The following is a 26,506-nucleotide window of genomic DNA, read 5'->3' on the forward strand; positions in this document are numbered from 1 at the left end:
ATCATCCCGCTCGAATCATTCAAGGCACAGAGTTGGGACGGAAGGTTTGTAGCTGCTGTGGCGGGGGGTGACGGAATCCCCCTAACTTTCTCCAACAGAAACCAGTATGCCGAGCGAGCTCTCGAATTCCGACTTCACGAGATAGATCGCCAGGTACATGCGTTATAATCAAGTCGCTGTGTTTGTGGTGAATTATTGAAATAGTGTTGATACTATTTTATTTTTACGCTAAACTAATGTAAATTGTCGTGGTAGCAATTTAACAATACAACTAGGACTTGTATAATGTTAAAGTAAGCTGTGGGCAAGGCCACTGCAAGTCTCATCAGTTCAATTGAGTTTTGTGGTGTAAAATTTCCTCATACGTAAACCTAGAAACGGCATCAAAAACAATGTAGTTCAGTTATATACAGTATACTAACTTGTGATACAGATCGCGTGGGTCCGCGAGGGGATTTCCCGCGTCGTTCCCCTCCCCTTGCTAACCCTCCTCACTGCGTCGCGGTTGGAGCAACAAGTGTGCGGAATGCCTGATGTCGATTTCAACGTATTGAAGACCAATATGAGGTAATTTCCTTCCATGTATGTGGTTGCCAGGCAACGGGTTGGGAAGCAGACGGATAAGTTTTGTGGTGACGTAACTTGTCGCTTTGAGTAATTGTTTACACAAACACACCAGGATTAGGGATTGATGTGCCTAAATATAGATGCTGGAAATGTTCAATACAGCATTGAATAGGGGCTTGTATTATGGTAAATGCGGTCCTGCCGTTTACATACATGCACCATATGTGTTGACACAATGCGACGTGGATGGTGGAGTTGAATACCAAATAATGCACTTTTTCACCAGCTTATTTTGGTTCCATTGCCCTGCGCATCGTTCATTCACACCATGGTTAACACCGGCCTCAACAAACAGACTCCAAACTTTGTTTGTTTCGTGAATTTTGATCTACGTTAAATATGTTTGTTGTGGTTTATCAGATACCGGGAAATTGGCGAGGAAAGCGAGTTGATTTCATGGCTGTGGCAAACTTTGGAGGAATTAAACCGTGAAGAACGTGTTCTTTTCCTCAAATTCGTGTCCGGTCGGTCACGCTTACCTGCTTCCGCCGCCGATATGCCTCAACGATTTCAAGTGATGAAAATCGATCGGGTATGAATTTTTCATCATAACAATTTTTTGAAATGGTTGAAAATCGTGAAATGGTTGAAAATTAAACTGTTATGAAAAATTTCTATTTAAATTACTGCATCTTACTGAGCATCGAAAAAAGGTTATTTAGGACCTAATGATTTTAAACCAACGCCGATACCAGACGCCGTTGATAAACCTCTAAAGCAAGCAACAATTCGTGCTAATGATATTTTGTATTATGTGTGCATGTCGAAATACACAAACCCTTTATATCTCACAGCCAACAGACAGTTTACCAACGAGTCAAACCTGCTTCTTTCAACTTCGTCTTCCGCCCTACTCCAGTCAAGCGGTGATGGCTGAGAGGTTGCGTTACGCCATCCGCCACTGCCGATCCATCGATATGGACAACTACATGTTACTACGTAACGCCGAGGACGATAATGCGGACGACACTGAAATTTAGTCTTTCCGCATTTGTGTTTGCTGTCGGAAGATCAACGCCTTTTGCCTACGTGTAAAATGTTTTTGTCTGTCGTCGCATTTATACTTAAGCCTTGCTTACATCGCGAGATTGACGTAATTGCGTTTTGCCTCGCTGTCTGTTTGCGTAATGCGGACGCCTGTTGCGCTGTAAGTGTTACTTTCCATTGCGCTACTATAGGCACGCTGCGCATTTCGCTCAATATTTATTAAAAACACAAAGCCAAAAAGAAATTTTCAACTTATTTGTGGAAATCGTTTTACATTATAAAAACAAGGTATGTTTGGGCTTGCCAAGTTTTTGTACAATTTGACGTCAACGTTTTAACTGATATGCCTTATACCATATATGTATATCTCAGTTGCCATTTAATTTATTTATGTGTTTTTAACATAAAATTGCGTTATTTTTTTAGCAATACGTTCTGCAAGCAAAACACCTGCTCAGCAAAAGCATCCTTCGAGTAACTGTTTTCGCGTTGTTTTCGTTCAAGATGCATTGCAATTTGGTGTGTCTTAATAGCGTTATGTAGAAATACTCAAATTTTCGCGTGTGGTTTGTGCATTTTTGCGAGTGTTCAACACGGAATTCACGTGTTGTTTTCCGACTGGCGTCGCGCACTTTTACAAAACCAAGTGTTCATTGTATTCTCGCGTCGTTTCAATCGCCAAACGCTCACCTTGTTACAATTCGCGCGACGCACTGTGACGAAGGCTCCGGGTCTGGCCTTGCCACCACTCACTATAACAAGCAAAACTTTAACTTAGGTGGTTGAGTACTGTTTCCGTTTTTGGCGACGCTTATTTAACATTTTTTTTGTATCATACTCGAATAATAAATCAAAAATATTTAAGCACACCTTGGTTATGCATGGTTATTTTGAAACGTGCGCCGCATTTTGTTCGTGGACGATATGCGCTCAGTCCTTGTGGTTGCTGTTTATTACAGAGTGGATGGTGTTTAGATACTTCGCTGTTTCACACAATGAAATACAACTGGTTGATACAACTTTACTGTGTTCACTGCGAGGTTTAAGGTTTTGAAATAGATTTTTGAAATTAAATTTGGCAAGTATATTTTTCGAATCCACTACATCTCATGTAAAATTTGTTGTCTTCTTGATAGAGTTTCACCTGAACTCAGTCATATTCGGCGAAGTAACGGATAGTGCGTATTTTGGGCAACCGCCAAACATTAACGAGTACCTGTGGCTCTCTTGGCCCACAGCTTAAGGAACTCCGATACAGGTTATAGTTTCACATCTAGAATCCTTAATTTATGATGAAAAATCAGAAACTGATCTGCGGTCATATTCCTACTGCAAGACAAGAAAAAATTGTTTGGAATATTGGCCCTAACGTCCAAAACTAGTGATAATATTTTGCGGAGTAAATTTGGATTTGGCTGATTTCATGTGTTATGCGTGACGTCATTCAGTCATATGACCAGGTTACTCACAGTCACAGCTGTTATGGTAGACTGGAGAATGCAATAGCATCACATGTTGCTATGTCAAATGACAGGTTCCTTGTTCTCGTATTGTTTGGTTTGGTCAAAGAATGAGGATGTATGTTCAGTTCAAGATGATATAGTAGTTTTATCTCTCTGGCATATGTTTAGTTTTATGTACGTGTGTATGTTTGATGTATATTTGGTTAACCTTTTGTTCTTCTTTGACTGTTAGTCACATATTATTGTATTTATGATTTAGAAAATGTGACAAGACTGAGTAGATTTCTTACAGAACAAAACGATGTACACCATGATGTCTCTGTGCCACTTCTGTGAGCACCATGGACCCAGTATCATGTTTTCGTGTGAGAAAGTGTTACCCACTGAGCCTGAAGGAGGAAGCAGTGAAACGTCAGACCAAGATGTACCGTGCACTTCAGTCGATCGTAAGAATTTGATATCCAGTCCTTCTGAAACCCCAACAAAGGAAACAGTGATTAAAAAGACTGACCTATGTCAAGCATGCAGGTCGTTGCCTGGCGATAAAGAAGCATTTGTCAGTCATGACAAAGAAACTGGAGCCAGTTATGTAAGCACACAACACCCTCACAATCCAGAGATGTTTAAACTGGTCCGGCTAGCTTGTGTGCGAAGTCTGAGTGGTGAAGTGTGTCCTGGACGCCAGGGGCCTATTCTCTTTGGAGATGAACAGCATGGATATGTAATCAGTTATACATTTTACATTAATGACAATCTAGCACGAGGACAAAAGCGAATGTACAGCATTCTGTTTATGATGGCTGACAGGATATTTTTGATACAGTCATGGCCATTTTTAGTGGGATGTATTGGAAGGATTATCGAATACATGCAGGTGGGTTTCTTTTTAGTATTCATATTGTGCAAGAAGTTAAAACTTATTCAAAAACAATTTTATTTTGAAAAAACACATCACTAAGTCATAGACGGAAAAATTCTGTTATGTTACTTCAAACTTTCTTACATATTTTTTTAGAATTGCGCTGATTTTGTGTACAAGACCGAATCGAAAGAACATCCCCAGCTACCTGCAAGAGTAAATGCAAGAATGGCAAATGCAATAACACCAGGAAACTTCAGACAACTACGTGGAGACACATCAAATGCCCGAGCCCTCGTAGAACTGACTGGCAATGCTGACCTATACCCCTACCTCCATACAGCTTTTACTTGGGTAATAAGACACTGTCATACAAGAATCAAGGAAAGTGTTGTATCTGCCCCTCCTACTGATGATGATATTGTGCGTGCTGAAATTTTTGCCCGTAGCAAACGATCGAACTCTGTGATTTCAAATGAAGACGTTGCAGCAGCTATAGCAAATGATGAACTTAAAACTAAATCATTGGATGATTATGATAACGCCTTGGTGGGCAACAACTGCTTTAGGTCGCTACGACACATGAGAGACGTCCTACAGCCACCGTTGTTTAAAGCAATTGCTTGGCACTTGTTGAACGGAAATCAGGTGATTTGGAAGGGGCATGACCAACAAATGGTGACCTCTGCACTTCAGGTGCTAAAAACAATTATCCCAGTGGGTTGTGTCAAGATGGTTACTGATTCCAATGTCTATGTCAATTCTTATGATTCCAATCTCCTTGGACTCAGAGAAAATGTAACAATCCCTGCACATATGAAGACACATGACCCTTACATTTTAATTGAAATAGTACGTAAAGCTTCCGCCACCACTCAAAGGCTTTCTCAGTTATCTATCTCATACCATCCCCCTACAGCATTCAGCGGCATAGAGTTTCGGATGACCAGCGGTTGCATAATACCAGAAAAGATGCCGGTGATGTTACAAAAGCTTGAGGTGGCACTTTCCAATGACAGCCTATCAACAGAAGTTGTCAAGCACTGTTTAATTTGCTTAAAGCAGGAATGGATGAAGTAAGTCTGACTTTGTATTTGTTTATTAACAAACCCATGTATGTTGTGTTGTATTTTACAAAATGGTGCCTGTTTTTAAAGTAGGTGTAGGTTATAATATCAAGCTGCTATTGTATAATCCAAATAAAAATTTTGCGAAAGCTTTTTCAAAAATTGGCTGTTGCTGCCTACTGTAAATATTTGTTTGAAATTACAACAAATAATGCTTTACAGCAAAGCCAAGGTTTTGTTCAAGTTCGTAAAAATTGACAATCGGAACAAAGATGAAACGAACAAACTTCTGCAAGTTTGCCTCAATTGTACAGAGGAAGACACCAGGCTTCTTAAGTTTTGGATGAAAGGAATCAGTTCCCACTTCAAAGAGCAGTTGCGACAATCAGCCATTGCTGAAAAAGCCCCGGCCAAGGACGTTAAAATGTAACCGCAAAAAATGCACACGAAAAGTACGACTTCAAGCTGCAATATTGTTATTTCCGGTAGATGGCGCAAGCAATTGCGTCTTTCGCATGTTCTGCACCTCCACTACTTGTTTTGTAGGAATTCGCAAAATGGTGCCCAATTTATACTTTGTGAACGCTCGCACTTGTCTCACTTTTCCATTTTTCTTTTGCTTGAGTTTGTGGTGGACGTTGTTACTGCGTTGTTTTCAAGCGCTGTTAAAAACATGCACAATCATGACATCACGGCTCCGACTGTGCTTGGATTCGTGCTGGAAACAAGGCAGGCCTGGTTGCATGTGTGCTTGTGCCAGTTGCATGTCATGATCAGAAAGCGGATGACCTGAGGTTACCTTTAATTGCTGGCATATTGATCGCTTGGTCGTTCGATTCATCGATTTCACACTTTCAAGCTTAAAAATACAAACGGGGTTGAGGAACACGGCGGGCAGCAAAAGTGGCTCTCCTGTTTAAATTATTAATAGGTGGATCGCGCTCTTTAAACGCGTTAGTCTCGTTACAAATGCCACTAAACATGAACTTCCCCCGGGATGTTCACTATACTGGTGCCTCTGAAGCTATGGGTGGTGACCCCCAAAGGTGGTTTTGGGGTATATTTAAAGATAAAATAAAAGTTGTTGTGTGGGGGGGGGTTAAGGGAAAATGTCTTTCAAAATAGGGTCGCACAGATTTTTTTTCATTTTGAAATAAGGTTACCTTCTGAAATGGGATTACAGAACAATAAAGTTTGGGGAAACTACACAAGATCGCACGCACAAACATCACAGCATATGTTGTTTAATCGTTTAAAAATCACAAAAAACGCCGAAATTGCACTCCACAAAGAAGGACAACGCGCATCGAGTCGTCCCCAGTAAACTTTGGTCGGTTTGAGCCGAACTTTGCTCTCCCCGAACACACCGACGCGGGATGAACTTACAGCCACGACTAATAGGTAAAAAAAAACAAGCATTATACAGCACAGAGCCTGTGGGAGCAGCAGAAAAGAAAGCAGCGGTTCAATTCGGAACTCGCTGTGAACACACACCGGAACACATGCCAGGCGTTTTGGCGGAGCCACGTCGCTTAAAAAGACCACAGTTGACGTTGCAGAATTAGTGCGTGAAAAAGGGGCGTAACATGCAATAATATGGATGGTTAATACATAAATCACGAATGTAAAAAATGATGGAATAGAATGTGGTATTGGTTTGCTGGTTTTCGTTGCGGATATTTTGATGCAAGTCTCTTAACGCTTTGTATGCGTATTACGCAAGTGAGGAGAATATCATAACATTACTGCATTTGTTACCAATTCGGTCGCGGAAGCTAGTGTAATTTATTTTGGATGTTGTCATGAGGTACACGCCAGGTTTACAGTTTTTTTTCCAGCGTGCATTAAATATGGCGAGCTTGTTCAAGTGAAGATATACTACAGCGAATGTTACGCGACAGAGGCAAGGATGAGGAAAGAACGCGCGGTTCAGAAAGTGGAAGGGCATATTCACAACCCGGTGCGGTTACATCGGAGAATAATACACACACGAAACACGTAACACCTGGTACACGGAATATCTTAAAATGCAAAAAAACGTTCACTGAAGTAACGCTGCAATCCACGTGTCCAGACAAAGTACATTCGCAGCCAAGCCAGACGTGACGTCACACGTCGTAACTGCCAGACGCCATGGGCCGCGTTGTGGACCCCGTGGGACTCGAACAAGGAATGAACCATGTGTACAGCGGCCCGTGGCCAAACACCTCACGCAGCAGCGCCATGCGTGGCTTCTTGGGTCGTGGTGCTCGTTGCTTCCTGCTCCTGTGTATCGTGTACTCAACGCCAGTTTCGTCGCCAAATATGGAGGAGACCTGAAGAAAACACAGCAGTTTGGTGTGGCGGAAATTAATCAAAAATTCGGGCGGAAACTGTGCAAAACATAAACAATGTTTTCCGGACGTTTTTACATTTCCTTTTTATTGTTGTATTCGTGTTTGCGTTAAAGGAAGTGATGCTGCCCACAGGGCGTTGTATTCCCAAGAAAAAACACCATTGGTCAATCGGGTTTAAAAAAAATCTTAGCGAGTATCATTGTTTAAACGAGTAGTAATCGCCAGACCACCGTGGACACTTTGGGCTTTACATTCATAGAAAAACAACCGAAAGTTAATCAACGTGTCTTGTTTGAATTGCTTCTATTTGTATATAGGTTTGCAGGCTTGGCAGCCTAGCTGGATCCAGCTAGGCTGCTATGCCTGGGCTTCCAAGCCTGCAAACCTAATAATCGCGATACAATAGCTGTAATCGCCAAGGAAGGCAATAGGGCGATCCTGCCAATCATGCCGTTGCATGACATGCTACTGCATTATTTGTAAATAGGGCACAAAAACATCTTTTAACATAGAACAATTGGCATATGTTAAAGGGAATTGTTTAGCTTCTTAAAAATGCCGTCATATCCACGTGCTTCTGCTTCAATAAGCAAACAATATAGTGAACGATGCGATACAAGTTACAAATATAAATACATTGCGGATAGATTAATGCGAACATTTGTCTGAAGCAGAAGCACATTGTCTATCATTATTTTGTTTTGCATCGACGCATTTTCTCAAGGCAGGAAAGAAGGAAAAAAGACTCAAACGACGAACTCAACAAACAGAGAAACAAATCGGTCCGAGGTCCATTTGTGATTGGTGCCCAAACTGAAACGACACTTCCAGAGAAGCCCGTTAAGGGTGAAGTACTCAAGCCAAAGGCACCGAGGTCCGTTGTTCATTAAAACGAGACGAACATTACCTGAACTAACTTACGACAGGAAAGGGTCTTTGTTGTACCTTTTCAAACTAGAGAAACGGCACCGTTTGCGCGCGCATGGCCACTGACTCAGACAAACACAACAGATTTTCGAGTGCCATTGAGTTGTTAATGAGAGATTATCCACGCTGCCTTGTCGTGCCGACATAGGACGTTGGTGTTTTTACTACGGTCCTATCAGAAGTTAGAGGTTTCATATTTATGAACAGTTTATTCCGCTGATGATTGAGATGGCTGCGTTAAATGGGATGTCACGCTTCAAAAAAAATTAAGTTTAAGTTCTGGTGAATAATTAAGATTATAATAATTTGCAGAAAGGGGTGGTAAAATCAATGCGTTTAAGCTGTGGTGTACAAGAGAATGTAGTTCAAAAATCAGAAACCATTTTACAAGTAGGCAGTGTTTTTATATATTCACACCGTCTATGGGCGGCACGATTACGGCCAACCGACTGACAAGCTCATATTTCAAACCATCACAAACTTCCGTGCTTTGTCGCGCGATTTAATAAGTTGGATTTTACGCTTCTGATACGAGGCCAGAATCCCCACCCTTAATTTTACTTGCCCTCACACTCTGCAGTTTCGATACAATTAAATGTGACTTTGGTTTTACAACCCAGCAAAGGGTACATATTTCACCGCCTATAGGTATATACACAAAATATGTTTTGGCTTTTTTATTAACCTGGAACATCTAAACTATTGGCGTGGCAGGTTAACATTCACCAGTGAGGACATAGTACATAGGCCATTTGCACATTTCGCAGGTTTTATTGTTCCGACATAAAAGCTTAAATTGGGAAAATTCCAATTGAAACATTTGACACTGTGTCATTTGGTTTTCCCCTGTTACGCGTCTGAGCTGATTGTTCGAGAAAATGGTTAGGATAAGATTGCAAATGTCCGGATAATAGGAAATATTGCTTTATCCCTTATACGCAATCGCAAATAACAATCATTAAAACCAAGGAAACCACATTAGAAGAAAATACGCCCCGTAATTAACAACCAAGCACTTCCAGTTAATGACGTAATACCTATGTCATTAACGAAGTTCCGCTAATTTGTATATAGTTTTTTTACAGTGCGGACCGAACTTTTTTCTACACTGAGCGACACATAACGTACTTCGCCTGTTGGTTTTATGGTTTATAAGTTGAAAGACAAATCATGTATGATGTTGTTTTGGGGAATAATAGAGTTGAAATGTGAAAGCGTTGGATTTTCGTGTTGTTCAGTCGATCTGAACGTCTCTACGTATAAAGCCGTGGACACATGTAAAAATGTTGCGCATCATAAAATATTTGTGTCTAACTCTAACAAATTAGTCCACAAGCGTAATATGCATGTCGTTTTCATGTGTCTGTAGCCAGTCACAATATAGTTCAAAGGTCTTAAAGAAAAAAAAACACAACTCTCGAAATAAATTTTCAAAACTTTAACTTCAAACTTCTCTAAAGTTGTCACATACCTGGTCATACATCATAACCAGAACGAACAGACCAAACAGAATGGATTCGATGCATAGTCCAATGCCGTGCGCCCTTCAGAATACAAAGAGATGCGGTTAGCTCTATTCAACATCTTGCCAAGCGATAGGTTTGGAACTTACACGGCCGACCGACGAGACAGGATATCAGCATTGCTGTGACGACTGCTCGAGAACATCCAAACCCACCCGCATATGTTAAGAATGACAGCGTAGAGACAAAGCAAACCTGGAACAATGTTTGATGATTGAAGATTGGGAGTCATTGTTTAGGGTTGATGTATTTGAAAAATATGTTCTCGTTGTTGTAATGCCACAAAAGTGCCTTAGTGTAATGTGTATTAGGCAGGTAAGGGTAAAAACAAGTTAGTTTAGGATCAGGGCGAACAATAGCAAAGTACGTCACGTTACGCAATTCGAAAGCCCCCGATCTATCAGCACGCCTCATAAAACAAACTGCAGTAAACCCGGGCCAACCAACAACGAAACCGCGCAAAGTGGGTAGCCTGAAGTGCTTGTACAAACTAGGGATTCACCGAAAGTTCGGTTTGCCGAAGGTATTCGGCCGAAACCAAGGTTTTTATAATTGTTCGGTTCTGGCCGAATATTTTTGCAAAATTCGGCCGAAACCGAAACTTTTTTACTGCACGCAACGCTGATACGCAAAGATTAGAATCATTGTTCAAACTGTACTAATGTGTTTTAGTTGTTAATTGTCATCGAAATCAACTTTAGGAAGTTGGTACAGCATTCTTTAAGTTCCAATAAAAGGCTGTATGATAGGATCAGATCCATTCCAGCACATGTTTTGTTTAAATTTATTGCGATTTTAAAGAGATGGACACCAAAATTAGTTTCGGTTTATTCGGCAACTTTTGCCGAATATTCGGTTTCGGCCGAATAACAAAATTGCTGTTTCGGTGCATCACTAGTACAAACACAATGTTTATACCTTGCACTGTTATTTGTTACGTCCTTCGCAACGCAATACCCTACTTTACATACTGTTATTATATCTCAATTAATAAGATTCCAAATGGTCACGTTTCACACAAGATTTAATTGACTTGGAACTGTTACCCAACTGTTTATTTTATTGACTGAAGTTTTGGAACTGTTACCCAACTGTTTAATTAACAAATATTGACTATGGTTGTATGGTGCAAGACAACTTCCACTGGTTTCAAAAAATATTTTTAGTCCCATGTTGCAGCGTGTATTTCACAGCTTGTGATAAATTAAAAATTCAAGCTCTTTGCAAAGTCAAACATATGCAAATCCCCACAGTCAGTGCAACATTTGGAAACCTAATTATCTAATTTGACTGGAGCCATTGTGTTTTGTAATATTACAAGCTAAAGTAAACCAGTTGTTTAAGCTACCCCATTGGGGATTGAGTGGTGTTCATCAATAATTTATTGAATGCAGTCTGGTCAGAGTGGGTATTGAAACAGATTCACACACCATAACAGGTGGTAGAGGTTATCAGAGCCAAACAACATTTGCCAAACTGTTGCACAATCTGTCCATCTAAACAGTCTTTGCTTATTGTATCATCACAACATACCTGTGTAGAAAAGAAACTGGATAAAATACTTTTGGTTGAGTTCGCCAATGCAGTTGTTCACCCTGTAAAATATATGGTAATTTACAAGCAGCAAACACCACAGCAATCAAGTTTCAAAGGAACAGTCATCTAACTACAACCACTTGATGTAAATTTTAAAGGGAATTAAATGGAAACAACAACAACAAGTGGGTAGTCGCATAACACAATGTACATCCTGCTCTAGCAGGAAATTGTAATGCTTTCATAGTAATACACATAGCACACTAAATATGTTTTGCATAGCCTTGTACTTGCAAAGCATGCAGAATTTCGGCTGTCATATGCTTAAAACCGCCCCAAAAATTGGTATTATTGGGAAAAAGGGCAATTTTTTGAGATAGTAATCTTTATTGGGTATATACTAGTAAGGTTTTCAAGATAAACCAATGTAAAAAAATAGAAAAATAAATACGTTAATGTAAAATAGAATACATTGTAACAAACTTTAACCACCATACCATGGGCAATGATGATCCATTCTTTTGATGCAGCGTCTACAAATCTTACAATGGTGAGCACGAGGTGGCCTGTACGTCTCACACCTTTGGCAAATTGTCCAGTCTTCACTCTGACAGAATGAAAAATATTACTTACAAACAGAGACCTCCAAAGAGAGGAACAAAACTGGGCTTGTAAATATAAATTTAGTCTATTGGCATCGCCTGTTTTTGTCTTATTCAAATTTCTTGACATTTTTCTCTTAATATATGCTACAAACACAATGTATCCTTCCAAAACCAATCAAAAATCCACACTATACCTGGTCCTTTTTGCGAGATGTTCCATTTTGTGTGTGCATATCCGAAAAATCAACCCTTACCACTGGAAGTGGAACAGTACCAGGGTCAGAAAACACAGCTCTTGTATGGGAGTAGAGCAACACAAAAATGACTAAGTTGAACAACACTGCATGAACTGGGCCCCACAAACTGCAACAACAACTGGGTAAAGCAACAGTGTATTTTCAGTTGAGATACAATAAGTTACTTACCTTCCCATAAGAGTTGCCAATATTATGTGCTCAATGACGACATAATCAGCATAGATTACCAGAGCATAGGTAAACAACATGCAGAATATTCCACAAGGATCTTTATGGAACACCATGTTTACAGTTCATCTAAACCACACAGCCTTTAAAAAAACGCCGAACTTTCAAAACTGATACTTCCTGGTGGCTAGTATATAAATGATGGAGCTCTGTCAATCAAAGCGGAATATCGACATACAACACAGCTTATGCCGACATCAAAACTAATCCATTAACTCGTGACTTGTCTGTAGTAAGTCAAAACCATTTTTTCATTATGTGTTGCATTGACTGCGGCACCATGGAAATGGGAAAAAAGGCCGGTTGCCTAACAGCTACTCTGTAGCGCCAACTAGAGGATGGTAATTTCGCATTGAATTCGTCGACTAATTACAGGTAACGAGAGATCGTGGAGAATATTATTTTTAAAATAAATTCAAGTTTTACAAGCCTCTTTGAAACGATTTTGTCTGCACAGTTGCCAACAACAACACAAACCTTGCCTGTCATACGTTTATTTTATATTTCTCAACAAAGACACGCAACTTTCGTCGCTTTTTAACAATGATAAAGATATGGCGACTTTTGCGCGTCCCAGCACGCGCGAATTAATACCATAAGTAAAAAAGGCGTTCGGCACAGCTACGAAATGCAAATACTTGACAGGCGTGGGGGCCACATACGGAGGCGCAACGTCACGGCTTTGTTTTTAAGTGTCAAATCCAGAAAAAAGTCACTTCTAAATACCGATAGGGTTCTCTTGCCAGTAACTTGCCGCGGGCACGGAAAATGCGAATGAGCAACTTTGAAAAGTGCATGGTTCAATCGGTAAGCTTGCAGACAGGCCACGCCATTCGTTACTCGCAAATTCAATGATTTAAGGAGGAATTAAAAGGTAAAAACTAATGGACAATGCGCAGGAAAAACAAAACAGAAAACTAGTCCAAAATGCCAATGATAACTTGGGCTCTATAGTTGTAAACGTTCCACCATCGACGCAGTCTACATGCTAAGGCCTAAAACATCCAAAAAATTGCCATTTTGGTCACTTTAATATCACTTCTCGTCTTCAATTTGGTACTCTGGTTTTGAAACATTCAGAAACTCGGGCGATCAAAGCTTGCGTTAAAGAAGCAAAAAAGAAGGATTAAGAAAGTAAGCAAAGAAGAAAGCAAAACTCGATGATAAGCAAATGATTGTAAGTGCCTCGGGACCGTCGCCTGGCCAAAACAAATTGCATGAAACTTGAGCGAGATGTTTGTTAAAACAAGGGACATAGCCGCACTTTAACGCGGACATAAAACCGCCCCGGTCGGCTCGACGGGGAGTGTGCCAACGCCCCGTCCCAGAGACCACCAGGAAATGAAACTATTATCGGCAAAGGACGACGAAGAGCGACGTCAAAAGCGCAGAGTGGCCACGGCGAAGGACTTGTTTTTAGGAGACGGGCTCAGCAGAGGATGGTAGCGGGGAATCCCCCTCGACGAGATGAGCGGATCACAGCAGATCATCGACGGGTCGCTGTTCCCCCTGTGACGTAATGCAAACGTTACGCGACGTCATCACAACAGGACATCACGTGTTTTTAGAAGTAACGCCTTTTTTTCGGTTGCGAATAGTTTACGTCAATGCCGAATAAATGTGGGCACTGTAGTTAACATGAAACAGATCTAAACATACCCTATGTTTTAGCACCCACCAGGCTATACGACACCAACTACTACAGAAGTTAACGACGCGTTGCATCCCCGAATACTTATGTGACGAAACACCAAGGAAGTGATAGGGGTTTGTAGGTTGTGACACACGATTTCTATCTCACCGTAGTGAGCACGCGGCCACTTCAACTCAAACAGAGCTCGGTAAAAGTTTGCTTCGATTACGAAGTTGTACATATTTTTGGTCTTTTTTGGTTTTGATTAATCACTGATTGATTTCTAAATATACTTGCCTCACCCCCCTTGCTGAAAAAATATTCAAAATCAAAGCTTGTGCGTGCTAGAAATTGTCCAAAACTGCCATGACAAGCCTGAACTTAAAGGAAAATACTACTACACCGGGTCACAAAGTTTTTTCCAAACTTGATTCACATATAAGTCTGGGTAAAACAGAAATCTGTGGGAATTTTAATGATTAAGCGTGAACAGGGCTACCCCCTGTTATTTTTGGTTATACATTTGAGTTGAAATACTACACGAAACCGTAGCGTTGATATTCGCACAGATTTCTATGTTACATGTGGATCGAGTTTGAATAAAACTTTGTGACCCGGTGGAAAAGTATCTTCCGAACTTTAAACGATTTTTCAAAGCAAACTTTTGAGCGATGCCCCGTGTCGAAAACCAAACATCATGCAACGACTCACGACAATAATAAGATCGGGGAAAGCGGATATGACGTCATGCTGTCCGCTACACATCCTCCGCCGGCAGGTTCCTCATCCTTGTGACGCAACAACGACGCCGCCCATGCCTTATGACCGGATGATGTCACGGCAAGCCAACAATGGTTGAACCTCCTTGAAATTGGCTGACGTGCATGTTGTTGTTGTATGGGTAATTCCACACGAAAAAAGTTATAAACGCAGTGGTTCTGGAACAGGGCCGCGGGGATTCCAGAAAATTTGGGTGGCATGCTGGCCATTTACAACCGTTTAATAAATAATGTAAAAACCCCGCTACTATGAGAACCACTGCGTTGAACATGCAAGCACACCCAAGCGGTCACGAACCGCCCGATATATTGACTGGGAATGACGTGAAGACACGCTTGGAAACGGGAGCAAAACACCACAGAACGAAGTGGGTGAAGGACACGGCAGAAACGATACAGCATGCGAGCTTTGGTCAAACGCGACAGCGCCGCCTGTGCGTTAGAGGTGAAAGCGTACAGACTAGACAAAGTGCGGGCAGTGCTTTTTTCTGCACCTCGGCGCCGTTTTTTCTTTTCACGATTGTAAACAAAAGTGGGGACCTCCCTATTAGGTTAAAAGCGAATAAGAAGTCTTTTCGAAAAGATTGCGGCGGCAATGATAGGATCATTCCGCGAGGGTTGGAAATTGGGAGTGGCGAGAGAGCGGGGCAGCGTCGAAGAGACGATCGTGCGAAGAACCGCGGTTCACGACGCCACCGCGACGCGGATGCGATGACAAGGACCTTTGAATGTGGCTCTGCAGGCGCTTGAGGATGCCCATGATCCCATTGTCGCTGAAATCGGGCCGACGGCTTGGGTCATATGACCACGACTGCATCAGGATGTCCTGGGAAATAATGAAAAATACGGTTTACAATGTTACGTTAACATTCCGAGGTAAAAGGTGAAAGTAAACTGACATTCGGGCACAAATGAACGTTGATTTTGATTTTGTATTCTACCAACGTTTCTGTTATGCAACTAGGCTTTATCAGCAAGGTTAACGTCGTTAGAATAAAATCATATTGAATTGCGCCAGGAAGGTCAGTTCCTCACAAATTACATTATGCCCGGCAGCAACATAATATTGCGAAAGTTGCATGAAAACTTGCAGCAAAACCGTAGGTTTATTATTTAACTTTGTGCAACTTGGAAGTCAAAATTATAGAAGTTATTCTTGTACAAGTTTACATTCGTTAATAAAACGAAATTAAAAACCAAAACAGAAAAAGCCGGGCCGGAAAACACAACGCAAACTTAACAGCCTGTAAATTCGTCAGCGCGACAAGTCAGCTAATTGTTCCGTGCATTCATTTTTGAAGTTTGCTTCGTGTCAAATTGCGACAAAAAAAAGTCCAAGACACTAACAAAGTTCAGTTTTATACCTTGATGTCTTTTCCGCCCTGAAGCTGACTGAGGTTCTGCTTCTTGCCGCTACCGACTTGCCAGATGATAGACTCGGCTGGTTGATCCTTGAATGGCCACGAACCAGACATAAGTTCGTACCACACCGTTCTGTATCAGATTTTAACATTGGGTATTGGTTTGTGCGCGGATTTTTAAAGTGCATCTCAATTCCACAATGCCATAAGTTTAACGTGTTTGCACAGACTCAAACTGTGTTGTTTTATGTTTAATAATTTTATACTGCGCTTGGTTTCTAATATTATAATGCGCTTGGAAATTGGCATACATTTTACCAGTAATATGTTTGTTCTTGCAACATATGTCAAATGGGTGTCTGGAAAGCAGGGTAATCACAAACCTTTACGTGCGCTGAAGCGAATCATAATTTTCCAAATCTAATCGCACCAGGTTAAAAATATTCCAGGTTAGCATAGATAAACTCATCAGCATATCTACTATAGTGTATAATTGCCACTAGAATATGTAACGTTTGCCAACCCGAAGGCGAAGACGTCAGATTGTATGGTGTATGGGAGGGTGGAAATAACTTCGTCTCCTTCGTATTTAGGAACACGAAGAGCTTTGATGACTTCTGGAGAGAGGTGACATAACCAACCGTCAGGTATCGATAGAGAACCGGGTCGAGGGCTGAAGTGAAATACATGGGGAGTTTAAGTTATAATCGAATCAATTACCAGTAAAAAATGGGTTACGTATGAGGTTTTGAAGACCAGAAGGAACCGCATGTATAGCATACACAAATTAACAGATTATTACCCACGATTAATGGAGCCACTACGCATTAAAGAAATATTTTTTTGCATGCACTGCCGTTACTTTCACCTGTGCAAGTTTTTAATTTTCATCTCCCATGGAAAAGAATGCGATGTTACCTTAATGTAAAGTAACTTCACGCGAGTTTCACCTTTTAATTGCATATTCCTACCGACTTGTAATGCGCGCAAGATACACCCAACCTCTGTCAATCCAAAACATTCGCTGTCTATTTAAAACGCCCTTGTTTTAAAGTAAATACGGACATAATTTTCGGCATATGTATACAGGTTATAACGAGATGTATACAGGTTCTTACTCCTTGTCCCCGGATACAGCATGGAGACCAACCAGACCGAAGTCGGTGATGACCACGTGCTTCCCGTCCACGAATATGTTTTTCGATTTTAGGTCTTTGTGAATGATGCCTTTGGAATGTAGGTATCCCATACCCTGTGCAAAAAAACATGCAAGTCACATTTTGTAATAAGCTTATATACAGTGGTTTCCCTTTTTTTTCGGTTTGCTCTGGGAACCGCAAGATATTTATACGATGTTGTACCCATATACGCATGTTCGACGACTTAAAATATATTTATCTTCAACAGAACTGCATGCGGTTTTGTGGGATGCTTGCAAAAAAAGTTCTGTTGGAGAGGTAATATCTACGACTACGACTAACTCAGATGTTCACCAAAATTCTCCAAGACACCTAGTTTCGAATATGTGTATTTTGCCCTCAGAGCATCAATGGTGTTGTATGTATCAAATTAGTTGATACTTAAACTGCATCAGTTGCTGTAGCGAATCATTGATTTGACCAAGCAGAAAACCTAAAAAATCACTGAATATATGTACCTACTCCTAAATGTTAAATTACTAGTATCAGCTGTTCTATCTTCCACAAATGGTGGTAAGGAGCATACACTTTTAATATGCATTCCTCCACACACGCATACCACCACATCAACTTTTCGACTAAAACCTCTCAGTGTTGGACATATATATTACAGCAGACCAAAATTACAAGAACCTAACTTGCCTGCACAATATGTTGACCGATGATCTTCGCGTGGTTGATGTTGACTGTCTGGTATTTGCTACTTCTTATATGGTTGTAGAGGGATTGTCCCTTGCAGAGACCAGTTACTATGGCGAGATGCGGGGGGTGCATGCACGAACCCATGAACAACTCAAGGTTTTCATGCCTTGTCTTCTTGTATATCATAATCTGAGGGCATTGACATATGGTTGTTGTTGCTGTTGTTACTTAAGGGGGATTGCATGGAAATATCCAACCCAGTTAACCTACTACCCTTTTCCCTTTTTTTTAGTTCCCCGTGCCTTGTTAAACTAAATTGCAGAAATTACAATCTACAATGGGTCAGAATATTGCAAAGCTTAGCCGTTTACCTCTTGTTTGAATGCACGCAGTTTTTCTTCGTCGTTGTGACATATGTCAATGACACGGATGGCAACCTCGCCGTGCCACCTGCCACGGAACACGGTTCCGACTCTGCCACTTCCAATTTTGTCTCCGATCTGCAGCTCGCTGTAGGGGATGTCCCACTCTTCTGACATGGATTGTATCGTCTGTATGGAGAAAAAAAGATGTTTGAATGTTGCGCGTGGACGCTGGTTTCCACGAAAGGAGCCTATATCACACTTTCTCGGGGTTGATGTGAGTATTAACAGTTTGGCAATGAGTGTGAGAGGTTTTAAAATCGCGCAGCATTTTCGTTGCAATATATGGTGATTGCACGAAGCGAGTTTTGGTCACGAATTACGACATAAGAACAGAAGTATGTCGGTACAGCGAAAATATATTTTCTGTGTTAGTCCTCTTACCGAAATTAACAGTTTTTATGACATGAATTGCGTGTTAATCATCAGCTAAATCCTGTAACTCCACCGCATGTTTTCATGTGGTGGAACAGGGCGTACGTGACCTCGTCTAGACCGGCTTTCCAATGAGGCGTATCAGCCGCGAATTAATTAAAGGGCGGGGACAATTGCGTTAAATTTGTCACACCGTTTATTGCGAAACAATAAACGCGTCAACCCAACTGTTTACAATCGATTGGAATTGCCAATGTTGGCTCATAAGACGCAGGTATGCTCGCATGTAGCAACTGGAAGAGACTTTTACGAGGATTATGGACTTGTAATGGACTAATAGCTTTTCTAGAAGAAGCAAAATTGCATTGGCGCTAAATAACGTTGCCGAATCCTCATAAAGTCAATGAATGTCTACAAACCGCTTTGCGGAAAAAACGTCACAGCTCACTTACGCTGCCCTGTCGAAAAAGGTTGGCTCTCATGGTGGCAGTGTCCAACTTCTCGTCAGCATCCTCTTCTTCCTTAAGCGTGCTCGCCTCCTCTCCGTCCTGTTCTAACTCGGATTCTTGTCGTGTGATGGTGTTTATCAAACTCTCCTCCCGTGACGTTGTATCAGGAATCAGGGTTCGGTCGGTGTCGACGAGGCTGATTGGTCGTGACATCGATGCCAACGATGACGTGTCGCCGGATCCTGACGAAGCGTGACCGTAGCTGGCTGTATGAAAAGTTAGGGCGGTTGGAAAAAGAGCGAGGGTTGTGGGTTCGAACCCCACAAGAGGGAACTAAAAATTGTCGGTATTTTAGGTTTCTTGAGAAGTGTGGGCTTGTGTGCTATAATGGCAGCACACATGTCATTATAATACATAGACATGATCAGGAGTCATGTATAGGATACCATGCATGGATTCGAGTCCCAGCGCAAGCACTAAAAATTAAAGGCACGTAGCGTACGCCGCATACATAGTGGATTTGGTTACAAACAACTGATCTACACAACAATTATGAAATTTATTGATAATCAAGAAAACAAGTCACAAGTTTAATTCAAAATAGGTTTGTAAGAAAATCTCTCTCAACGTCAGTCGTTTCAAAATAGTAAATCACGCAAACGCCATACCACCTTGAAACATTCCGCCATTTTCGTCTGGTGAAAAGGTGGAATCTGTTCCAACCACTGGAGGCGCTGTACTCTGGGGCAGGGAGTCGGCGCGCATGGGGTTGCTAGGAAACGGAGGTTGAGACGCGGTGGTTTGGTCGTCTGAAAATCAGGAAACTCAAAAAACTATTTTTCTCGGATGATTAAGATTCAAACCAGGTTCATCGTATAACCGTTCTGGTATCAACTAAACAATGGTTTTTGCGCGTAACATTTAGGGCCCTTTTAAGTAAATGCAAATTGAAAGCTGTTGGACACGTAAATATACGTAAGATAACATGGCTGTTGAATTTCTCCGCTAGAATTCAAGCAATTGATGGTATTTGTACGAAATTATTGAATCGCAAAACCGAGTCCTATTTTATCTAAGCAATAACTGAAAGGCGCAAAGCCCCACAAATGTTGATGGTGTTCTTACCCAGCTGTTCAGTGCTCTTCGGTCTTTTCAATTTTCTCTTTTTGCCGAATTTGCCGAAGAAGGCTCGGACGCTTTGCAGACTCTTCTTTGAACTCTTGGGAGTCTGTGGGGATCCCGGGGTGCGACTAGACATACTTATATCCATTCGCATCATTTCGGGGTTGTACGGGGTCATCGGAGTCATTGGGGTTCTGAAAAACCCGGGGACTGATCAACAAATTGTTTACCTTTAAAATTGCGACGATGCAAAGCATTGCTAAAGTCTCGTGGCCTAAAGTTGGAAATGTGTGTTTTTCATTTCGTTTAGATATGTTTAGTTTTTGTGTATGATTTCTATCGCAACTTGTGGAAGACAAAATAAAACGACACAAAGTATCATTTAACTAACCTTTAACAAAGCATTCTACCACATACAGTTTTACACCAATGCCCTGTCTTTTTCATTTTTTTAAGGTCCTCAAAAAATTCTCAAGTTCTTTCCAAACCAACGCAGGCAACAATCTTCTCTACCGATCACAACTCTCCGATTCTCGTGTTATCTAATTACCCACCTCGGTGACATAGGGGAAACCCCGGCGCTGGCGGAGACAGCGTTCTCGGGCGAGATTGTCGTCGAGCTTCGTCTTGAGGCCGCTGCAGGTGGCAAATAAAACGTTTAAGCGCCATAAACGCTTTACAGGCAGAAATAGGGGCAATCGGTTCGACAGACACAGAGTCGTAAATTCTTTCTTTTTGTAGCGCGGTGCAAGCGGCATTGGGCAAACAGGATTGTAACAATAACCGCTGTACGGACGCTCGCTTAGGTGCAAAGGCATATGTTTGATTCTGGGTGTTGTGTCACACAACGTTGGCTATAATGGTGTTTACGCCATAACCACCGACTTAATAACTAAACCATGGTGTTTTACATACGTTAATGCATAATAATATGTATTGTTTAATTGATATAAATCAGCAGTTTAGTTTCGTTAAGATTTCTTAAAAAAAAAAAAACCTAAAGCTGAGCCACGGACCTTTGGGCCTAAGTACCACCCAAACACAGGGTTGTCCAGCATTTACAAATTCAAATAACTCCACACCTGGCTTTGAGTAGTGTATGAAGTTGGGCAGCTCGTCTGCATTGGTGATGACGAGGTTATGAGGCCTCTTCTTTTCCTTCTTTGATGGCTTGTGTTTGTGGCTGGTCGTGGACGCGATTGAGGACAGACTCTGGTTTGAGGCGGAAATGTTGTCATTGGCCGCAATATTAGGAAATATTCGATTTCCAATCTGTGTAAGAGAAGGATGCAATGTCAGTGCTGTTGTGAATGCAATAGAAGTGATGTTGTAAGATAAAGTATTCACCTTAAATAGATAGAATGATAGTTTTTGTACAGAATGAGTGTTTTTTTATTTTGTTTTGATAAATTTAACCATTCGCATTTGTTGAGCTTGCAACTACTGTCCAATGTTACCGTCTATATCTACATGTATATACAAGACGTAGTTTTATGGGGTCTTGGTTTACAACCAGAATACAATACCAATGAGGTTGCACTTTTCAAATACCTGCACTAATGTACACATGTATAATACACTATCCAAGCAAAACTGTCAAAACTTTGCACACACTTAAAACAAGGTACTATAAACTACATTCCAAGTTATTGCACTCACATGCCACTCAGAGGACTTGGATGGCTTTAACGGAGTAAATGGAGGCAAAAGGGCGGTACTGGAAGTTGCTTTGGCTGATCTTGAGGTGGAATTGCTGTTGCCTGTCGAGGACACACGATCTCGAGTCAAACTGCGAGTGTTTTGCACTTGATAGTGGGAGTTTTTGTGCGGAGTGCCAGGCGTCACCGGAGGAGTGCCAGCGACTCCTGGCGATGGTGGTATGATAAAGATCTTCGACTTGCCAGGAGGTGGCGACGAAGAGGGAGTGGGCTTTGTTACACTCAAATTTGAGTCAGATTCAAGAGAGCTCCGGGATCCAAGACCTGAAGGACTTGGTGGAGTCAAACAGGAGCTGCTTGTGGAAGGAAGTTGGTGGCTTCGTTGTCGACTCGGGAGCTCTGTGAACTGGTTTGGCATGTCTGTATTGGACGGGTCGGTATTTGAACGACTCCTATGAAGTTTTTGTTGTTCTACAGGTAGAGAGTCTGAGCTTTCCGAGCCATGTCGAGAAGTGCAACTGCTTTGGTCATGGATGCCTTGAGAAAATGATTGTGATAGTTAAACGTGTGGCCGAAAATGTGGTGGAAATAAAAGTGTTGAATACTGTTTGTGAATAGCTTTTCAGGAAACCATGGGTAAATTTATAAATCTGCTTTACAATTTGCAAAAAAAAACATTATGAATGTATTAAATAAATCAAGATTGTTTGCAGTTTGTTTACAATTTGGCAAAACCATGTTATTGGGTAAAAGTTTAAATTTTGCATGGTGGAATCAATTGATCTGACTCTTTAGATTACATTTAAAAATCTTCTCCAAAATTATGATTAGCTTCCAGTAACCAAGCCATTGCATTGATAAACCAGGCTATTCGCACTACAAACTTACCACCATGAAAAAAATCATACCATTTTCAATGAAGTTTTTTTCATTTTTTACATTCTCGTTAAAGTCATGGTCTGTGGTTTCAGTGCCACCAAAAACATCATCCGGCTTGGAAAATGAGTCCCAGTACACCTCGGCAGTGTCAACATTCTTTCTATTCTGCTGTTGCAAACCTATTTAAAAAGAGGATCTGTCAATGTATCGCAAACTTAGGCTGACTCACGATCAGCAAAGATGCACAAGACAGGAAAATTATGCATGGGAAGGAAAATAATACGAGTTTCTACTTATATAACTACTTTTTATGGCATTCATTTAGGCATGATACTTTTTAAAAAGTAAGTTTGCAAAACAGTTAGTAATGAAACAACACTTTAAATGTTGTTGATGCAAGAGGACTGGCAGGAAATAGCAAAAAGGCTTTTATTTAGCGCAGTGTGTGACAATTGAAAAGTTGCGGGCAGTAACTAAGCACGCCAGACATTATCTACATTGAAAAGCAGATGGCACATAAATAGTAACATGCAATATACATGAGTAACAGGGCCTTATTGATTGCATGTGAAACATTTTCAACTCTAGTTTTGGTACGTAAATTGAAATTATTAGTGAAAACTTTTTTTAATGAATTCCTAAATTACGGCGATTCCCAACTTTGAAGAGCAGAATAGTTAGAAGTGACCGTCCGCTGACAATGGTATGATGCAAAAGTCAAATACTATTGGCACAATTATGTGTCACTGTTGGCCATACATCAACATTTTAACGAGCCTGATTTAGGCTGCAAAGGCCACCCAGATATTGCAAAGATTAGTATGCCTCCTACAGAGCCATGCAATCTTTGGTAAATCCAAGTAATGATCAATTTAACAAACATTAGAGCAAAAAACACAACTCATTTACATTTGACTTGTTTGAACATTAGTACAACCTAAAGTATCAACCTATGCTTGAATGGTATTTGTGCAGTATTTATTCAATGAGGCTCACATTTCACATGTGATTGAGTTAGGTCAATTTTTACACCACCTTTTATTTTAAAGTGTAATAATGGCAAAGCATTTCTTTATATCTCCCTTATTTAACATTATTATTGATGTTTTTCATTTTTGAATTAAACATGGAAACAAAACATTACTTCTGAACTTTTTTAACTGCTTCAATGATGTAACGAGTTTTCTGTTGTCCTCAGCGTTTCCACTTAATTCTGTGATGATGTTTTGAAGTTGTGTTTCACTCAATGCCATTAAATCTTCGACAGAGTGGTACTGGACTTGCAGTCCCTGCACATTTTTGCAAGCACATTAGTGATGTCACAATATAATCAATATGGCAGAAAATCAATTTGAGACACATAAAAATAGCGTGAATCTGGATTACTGCTCATTAGGCAAAAAATATGGTCGGGCTTTTAAAAACTGAAGCAACAGTTTGCAAGTAGTCTTAAAAGACACTTCAACAGTTTTTTTAGCATTTACTGTGTTAGTTCCATATTTTGAAACCATTTTTTTGTGCCAAGTTTGAGTAAAAACAATGCATCTCAACATTTGTTGGTTCATAACCCCTTATAACTATTTTCATACAGTCTGTGACCCCTTCTTAATCATTTTTTGTACATCAGTGCACATCTAAATAACATTTATTTCTAACATATGTTATTAATGTTAAAGCCACTGTACTTGTGACTTTGTGGTTGAGTGTTTAACAATATCTCATCGCGCAAAAACACTGTCGTTTATTAATGAAACAGCCACCAGGTCGCAACAAAACCCCACAAATAACAAAACTAATTTTTCAATGTTTAACGATTCCAAATATATTTGATGCCCCTTTAGAAGACCTTAGCAATCCCTGAGTGGTTTATGGCTGGTTGAAAGCCACCAAGGTACAGTGCAAAATAGCCTTATTTAACTTCAACACATGTGAGTGCTGTGCATAAGTGGTGTCAACTTACCTTGGCCAATAAACTGCTAACACCAACAACATTAAGCCATTTGGTCAGCGATGGGTACTCAATGTTACTGTCTGGAATACGGAGCTTTGTGTCGAGTTGTTGGCAGAAATGCTTGATTAATTTACCCTGAAAACAAACATAAGACACAATTACCAAAGCTTAGCAAAACAGAATCAGGCAAAAACATTTAAGTTACTATTCACAGTAACCTGTGCATTAGGTGCTACATAGTTTCGTTTGAAAACACAAAATAAAAAAGAAATGATTTCAAAAAGAATAGAAGTTTGTGGAATGTTTACCTCCAGGCTCCTGATTTCTTTGATGGTGAACTCAGTTAAACTTCGCCCTCTTAAGTCAACGAGTGTCGTTGAAGTGATTTCTATCATTCTTTCTAGTGCTGTCAGCTGTTTCAATGCAGCTTCAATAGAGCAGGCAGCTTCAGAATCTACCAGACAACACATAAATTATCATATATTGCAATTGTGTAGTTAGTGAAATAATACTTATCCTACTTGGACTATTATAAGTGGGTAATTATAAGTAATATAAACCTGACTTCGCATGAAATTAGTATTTACAACAACAATCAACCAACCTATTTAATTAATCTACAATTTCATATCAAATAAAGTAAACCCATAAACAATGTATAATGTTGTAATTATTTGGATTATCCAGTATTTTCAATCCCTATTCCAATCAATATACCTTATACATCTATTTATTTATCTTTCATTTCCCTGTTTTTCAATTCAAAACCTTGAGCTAAATATTATAGAAGTTTTTCTGAAAATTACAATGTCAATTTCACCCTTAGTTGTGTTGTGTATATAACTTATAAGTCCATCGTTGCAGAATAAAACTTTACGTTATTTGCAGTCACCACTTTGTGCTAAATTTATTGCATGACAATACATTACTCAACACATAACGTTTTACAGTAGACTATTTTTCAAGTTTAATTATTTACAAACCTGTTTTGGTTTTGAGACCCATGTCCATTCTAGTGTGTTGATTCCAGAACTAAGGTGATTATCTTGCATAAATCATGTACAGTTGGTTTTGTGAAGGTGGTTGAATCTGTTTTCTGACATATTTCCTGGTGTGATCATATAACTATGCACATATTTTTAAGGACCATTTCTTTAGGAAGTTGTTGATGTGAAAGCAAACTGCTGTATCATCTGCAAACCTAATTGTTACACAACTTCCACCATCAATCCCTAAAAGACAATTTTATGACAAAAAATGAATCACCATTCCGTGCAATATTCCAACAATTTTATTCTTCAGGTAGACATTTTCCATTAGAAGTGTTATTTATTAATTATTAATCTTATCATGTATATGTATGTACAGTTTTCATTCATTTGCAACTTACAACACAAAAGCTATACTTGTTAACTACTGATAATATTTTCACCATATATAAGGGTGTTTACAAAATTGTTTGTTGGGCAATTTTTTACGATTATACAAACTGGTACTAAAATTGAGACTCCTGAACGCTCAACCAAAAAAAGTTATTGACCTTACGTTTATGCCAACCTACAGCACAACTTACAAATTTCACAACCTTAGACCCAAAATCTTCACTGTTAAACTAAAATAG

The 26,506-nt window shown here is 40.2% G+C and overlaps 4 protein-coding genes across 12 annotated transcripts in view; 2 read left to right on the forward strand and 2 right to left on the reverse strand.

Moving 5' to 3' along the window:
- Positions 1-2,625, forward strand: part of LOC145889727 (putative E3 ubiquitin-protein ligase HERC1) — a 39,207-nt gene extending 36,582 nt beyond the window's left edge. For all 9 annotated transcript variants that reach the window (XM_082980733.1, XM_082980737.1, XM_082980739.1 and 6 more), the window contains 4 exons: positions 1-153; positions 434-567; positions 988-1,159; positions 1,422-2,625. In XM_082980733.1, coding sequence (XP_082836859.1) covers positions 1-153; positions 434-567; positions 988-1,159; positions 1,422-1,607 — 645 coding nt within the window. In that variant the 3' untranslated portion in view covers positions 1,608-2,625. The remainder of the gene's footprint in view (positions 154-433; positions 568-987; positions 1,160-1,421) is intronic.
- Positions 2,626-3,317: 692 nt separating this feature from the next.
- On the forward strand, positions 3,318-5,797 carry LOC145889127 (folliculin-like). Its single transcript, XM_082980009.1, has 3 exons — positions 3,318-3,951; positions 4,093-5,012; positions 5,226-5,797. Exons 1-3 carry the CDS (start codon positions 3,379-3,381, stop codon positions 5,431-5,433), a joined length of 1,701 nt encoding a protein of 566 aa, XP_082836135.1. The 5' UTR covers positions 3,318-3,378; the 3' UTR covers positions 5,434-5,797.
- Positions 5,798-6,231: 434 nt separating this feature from the next.
- LOC145888685 (palmitoyltransferase ZDHHC3-like) lies at positions 6,232-12,618 on the reverse strand. The gene is made up of 7 exons (XM_082979497.1): positions 12,356-12,618; positions 12,125-12,293; positions 11,823-11,932; positions 11,323-11,384; positions 9,879-9,984; positions 9,738-9,810; positions 6,232-7,318 (listed from the first exon to the last, which is right to left on the reverse strand). Exons 1-7 carry the CDS (start codon positions 12,469-12,471, stop codon positions 7,112-7,114), a joined length of 843 nt encoding a protein of 280 aa, XP_082835623.1. The 5' UTR covers positions 12,472-12,618; the 3' UTR covers positions 6,232-7,111.
- A 1,165-nt stretch (positions 12,619-13,783) lies between these two features.
- LOC145888386 (uncharacterized) lies at positions 13,784-26,113 on the reverse strand. The gene is made up of 18 exons (XM_082979124.1): positions 25,869-26,113; positions 25,194-25,339; positions 24,895-25,020; positions 24,079-24,223; positions 22,964-23,113; positions 22,057-22,592; positions 21,480-21,669; positions 20,952-21,033; positions 20,401-20,591; positions 19,947-20,084; positions 19,279-19,541; positions 18,401-18,580; positions 18,030-18,218; positions 17,307-17,440; positions 16,712-16,861; positions 16,192-16,321; positions 14,760-15,653; positions 13,784-13,924 (listed from the first exon to the last, which is right to left on the reverse strand). Exons 1-17 carry the CDS (start codon positions 25,894-25,896, stop codon positions 15,432-15,434), a joined length of 3,000 nt encoding a protein of 999 aa, XP_082835250.1. The 5' UTR covers positions 25,897-26,113; the 3' UTR covers positions 13,784-13,924; positions 14,760-15,431.
- Positions 26,114-26,506: the final 393 nt, after the last annotated feature.

This window comes from Ascidia mentula, chromosome 2, assembly GCF_947561715.1.
Source record: "Ascidia mentula chromosome 2, kaAscMent1.1, whole genome shotgun sequence".
Classification (NCBI taxonomy): Eukaryota; Metazoa; Chordata; class Ascidiacea; order Phlebobranchia; family Ascidiidae; genus Ascidia; species Ascidia mentula.

What these genes read in the sequence shown, in the direction of transcription:
- LOC145889127 (XM_082980009.1), top strand. Translation starts at nt 3,379, where the DNA reads ATGTACACCATGATGTCTCTGTGCCACTTCTGTGAGCACCATGGACCC. An exon ending in GGATTATCGAATACATGCAG is followed by an intron (nt 3,952 to 4,092) that starts GTGGGTTTCTTT and finishes ATATTTTTTTAG; the next exon opens with AATTGCGCTGATTTTGTGTA. An exon ending in TTAAAGCAGGAATGGATGAA is followed by an intron (nt 5,013 to 5,225) that starts GTAAGTCTGACT and finishes AATGCTTTACAG; the next exon opens with CAAAGCCAAGGTTTTGTTCA.
- LOC145888386 (XM_082979124.1), bottom strand. Translation starts at nt 25,896, where the DNA reads ATGGACATGGGTCTCAAAACCAAAACAG. An exon ending in GTTTCCCCTATGTCACCGAG is followed by an intron (nt 20,592 to 20,951) that starts GTGGGTAATTAG and finishes CGGGTTTTTCAG; the next exon opens with AACCCCAATGACTCCGATGA. An exon ending in GCTGTATCCGGGGACAAGGA is followed by an intron (nt 16,862 to 17,306) that starts GTAAGAACCTGT and finishes ATTTCACTTCAG; the next exon opens with CCCTCGACCCGGTTCTCTAT.
- LOC145888685 (XM_082979497.1), bottom strand. Translation starts at nt 12,471, where the DNA reads ATGGTGTTCCATAAAGATCCTTGTGGAATATTCTGCATGTTGTTTACC. An exon ending in CATCTCGCAAAAAGGACCAG is followed by an intron (nt 11,933 to 12,124) that starts GTATAGTGTGGA and finishes TCATTCTGTCAG; the next exon opens with AGTGAAGACTGGACAATTTG. An exon ending in ATGGATCATCATTGCCCATG is followed by an intron (nt 11,385 to 11,822) that starts GTATGGTGGTTA and finishes TATATTTTACAG; the next exon opens with GGTGAACAACTGCATTGGCG.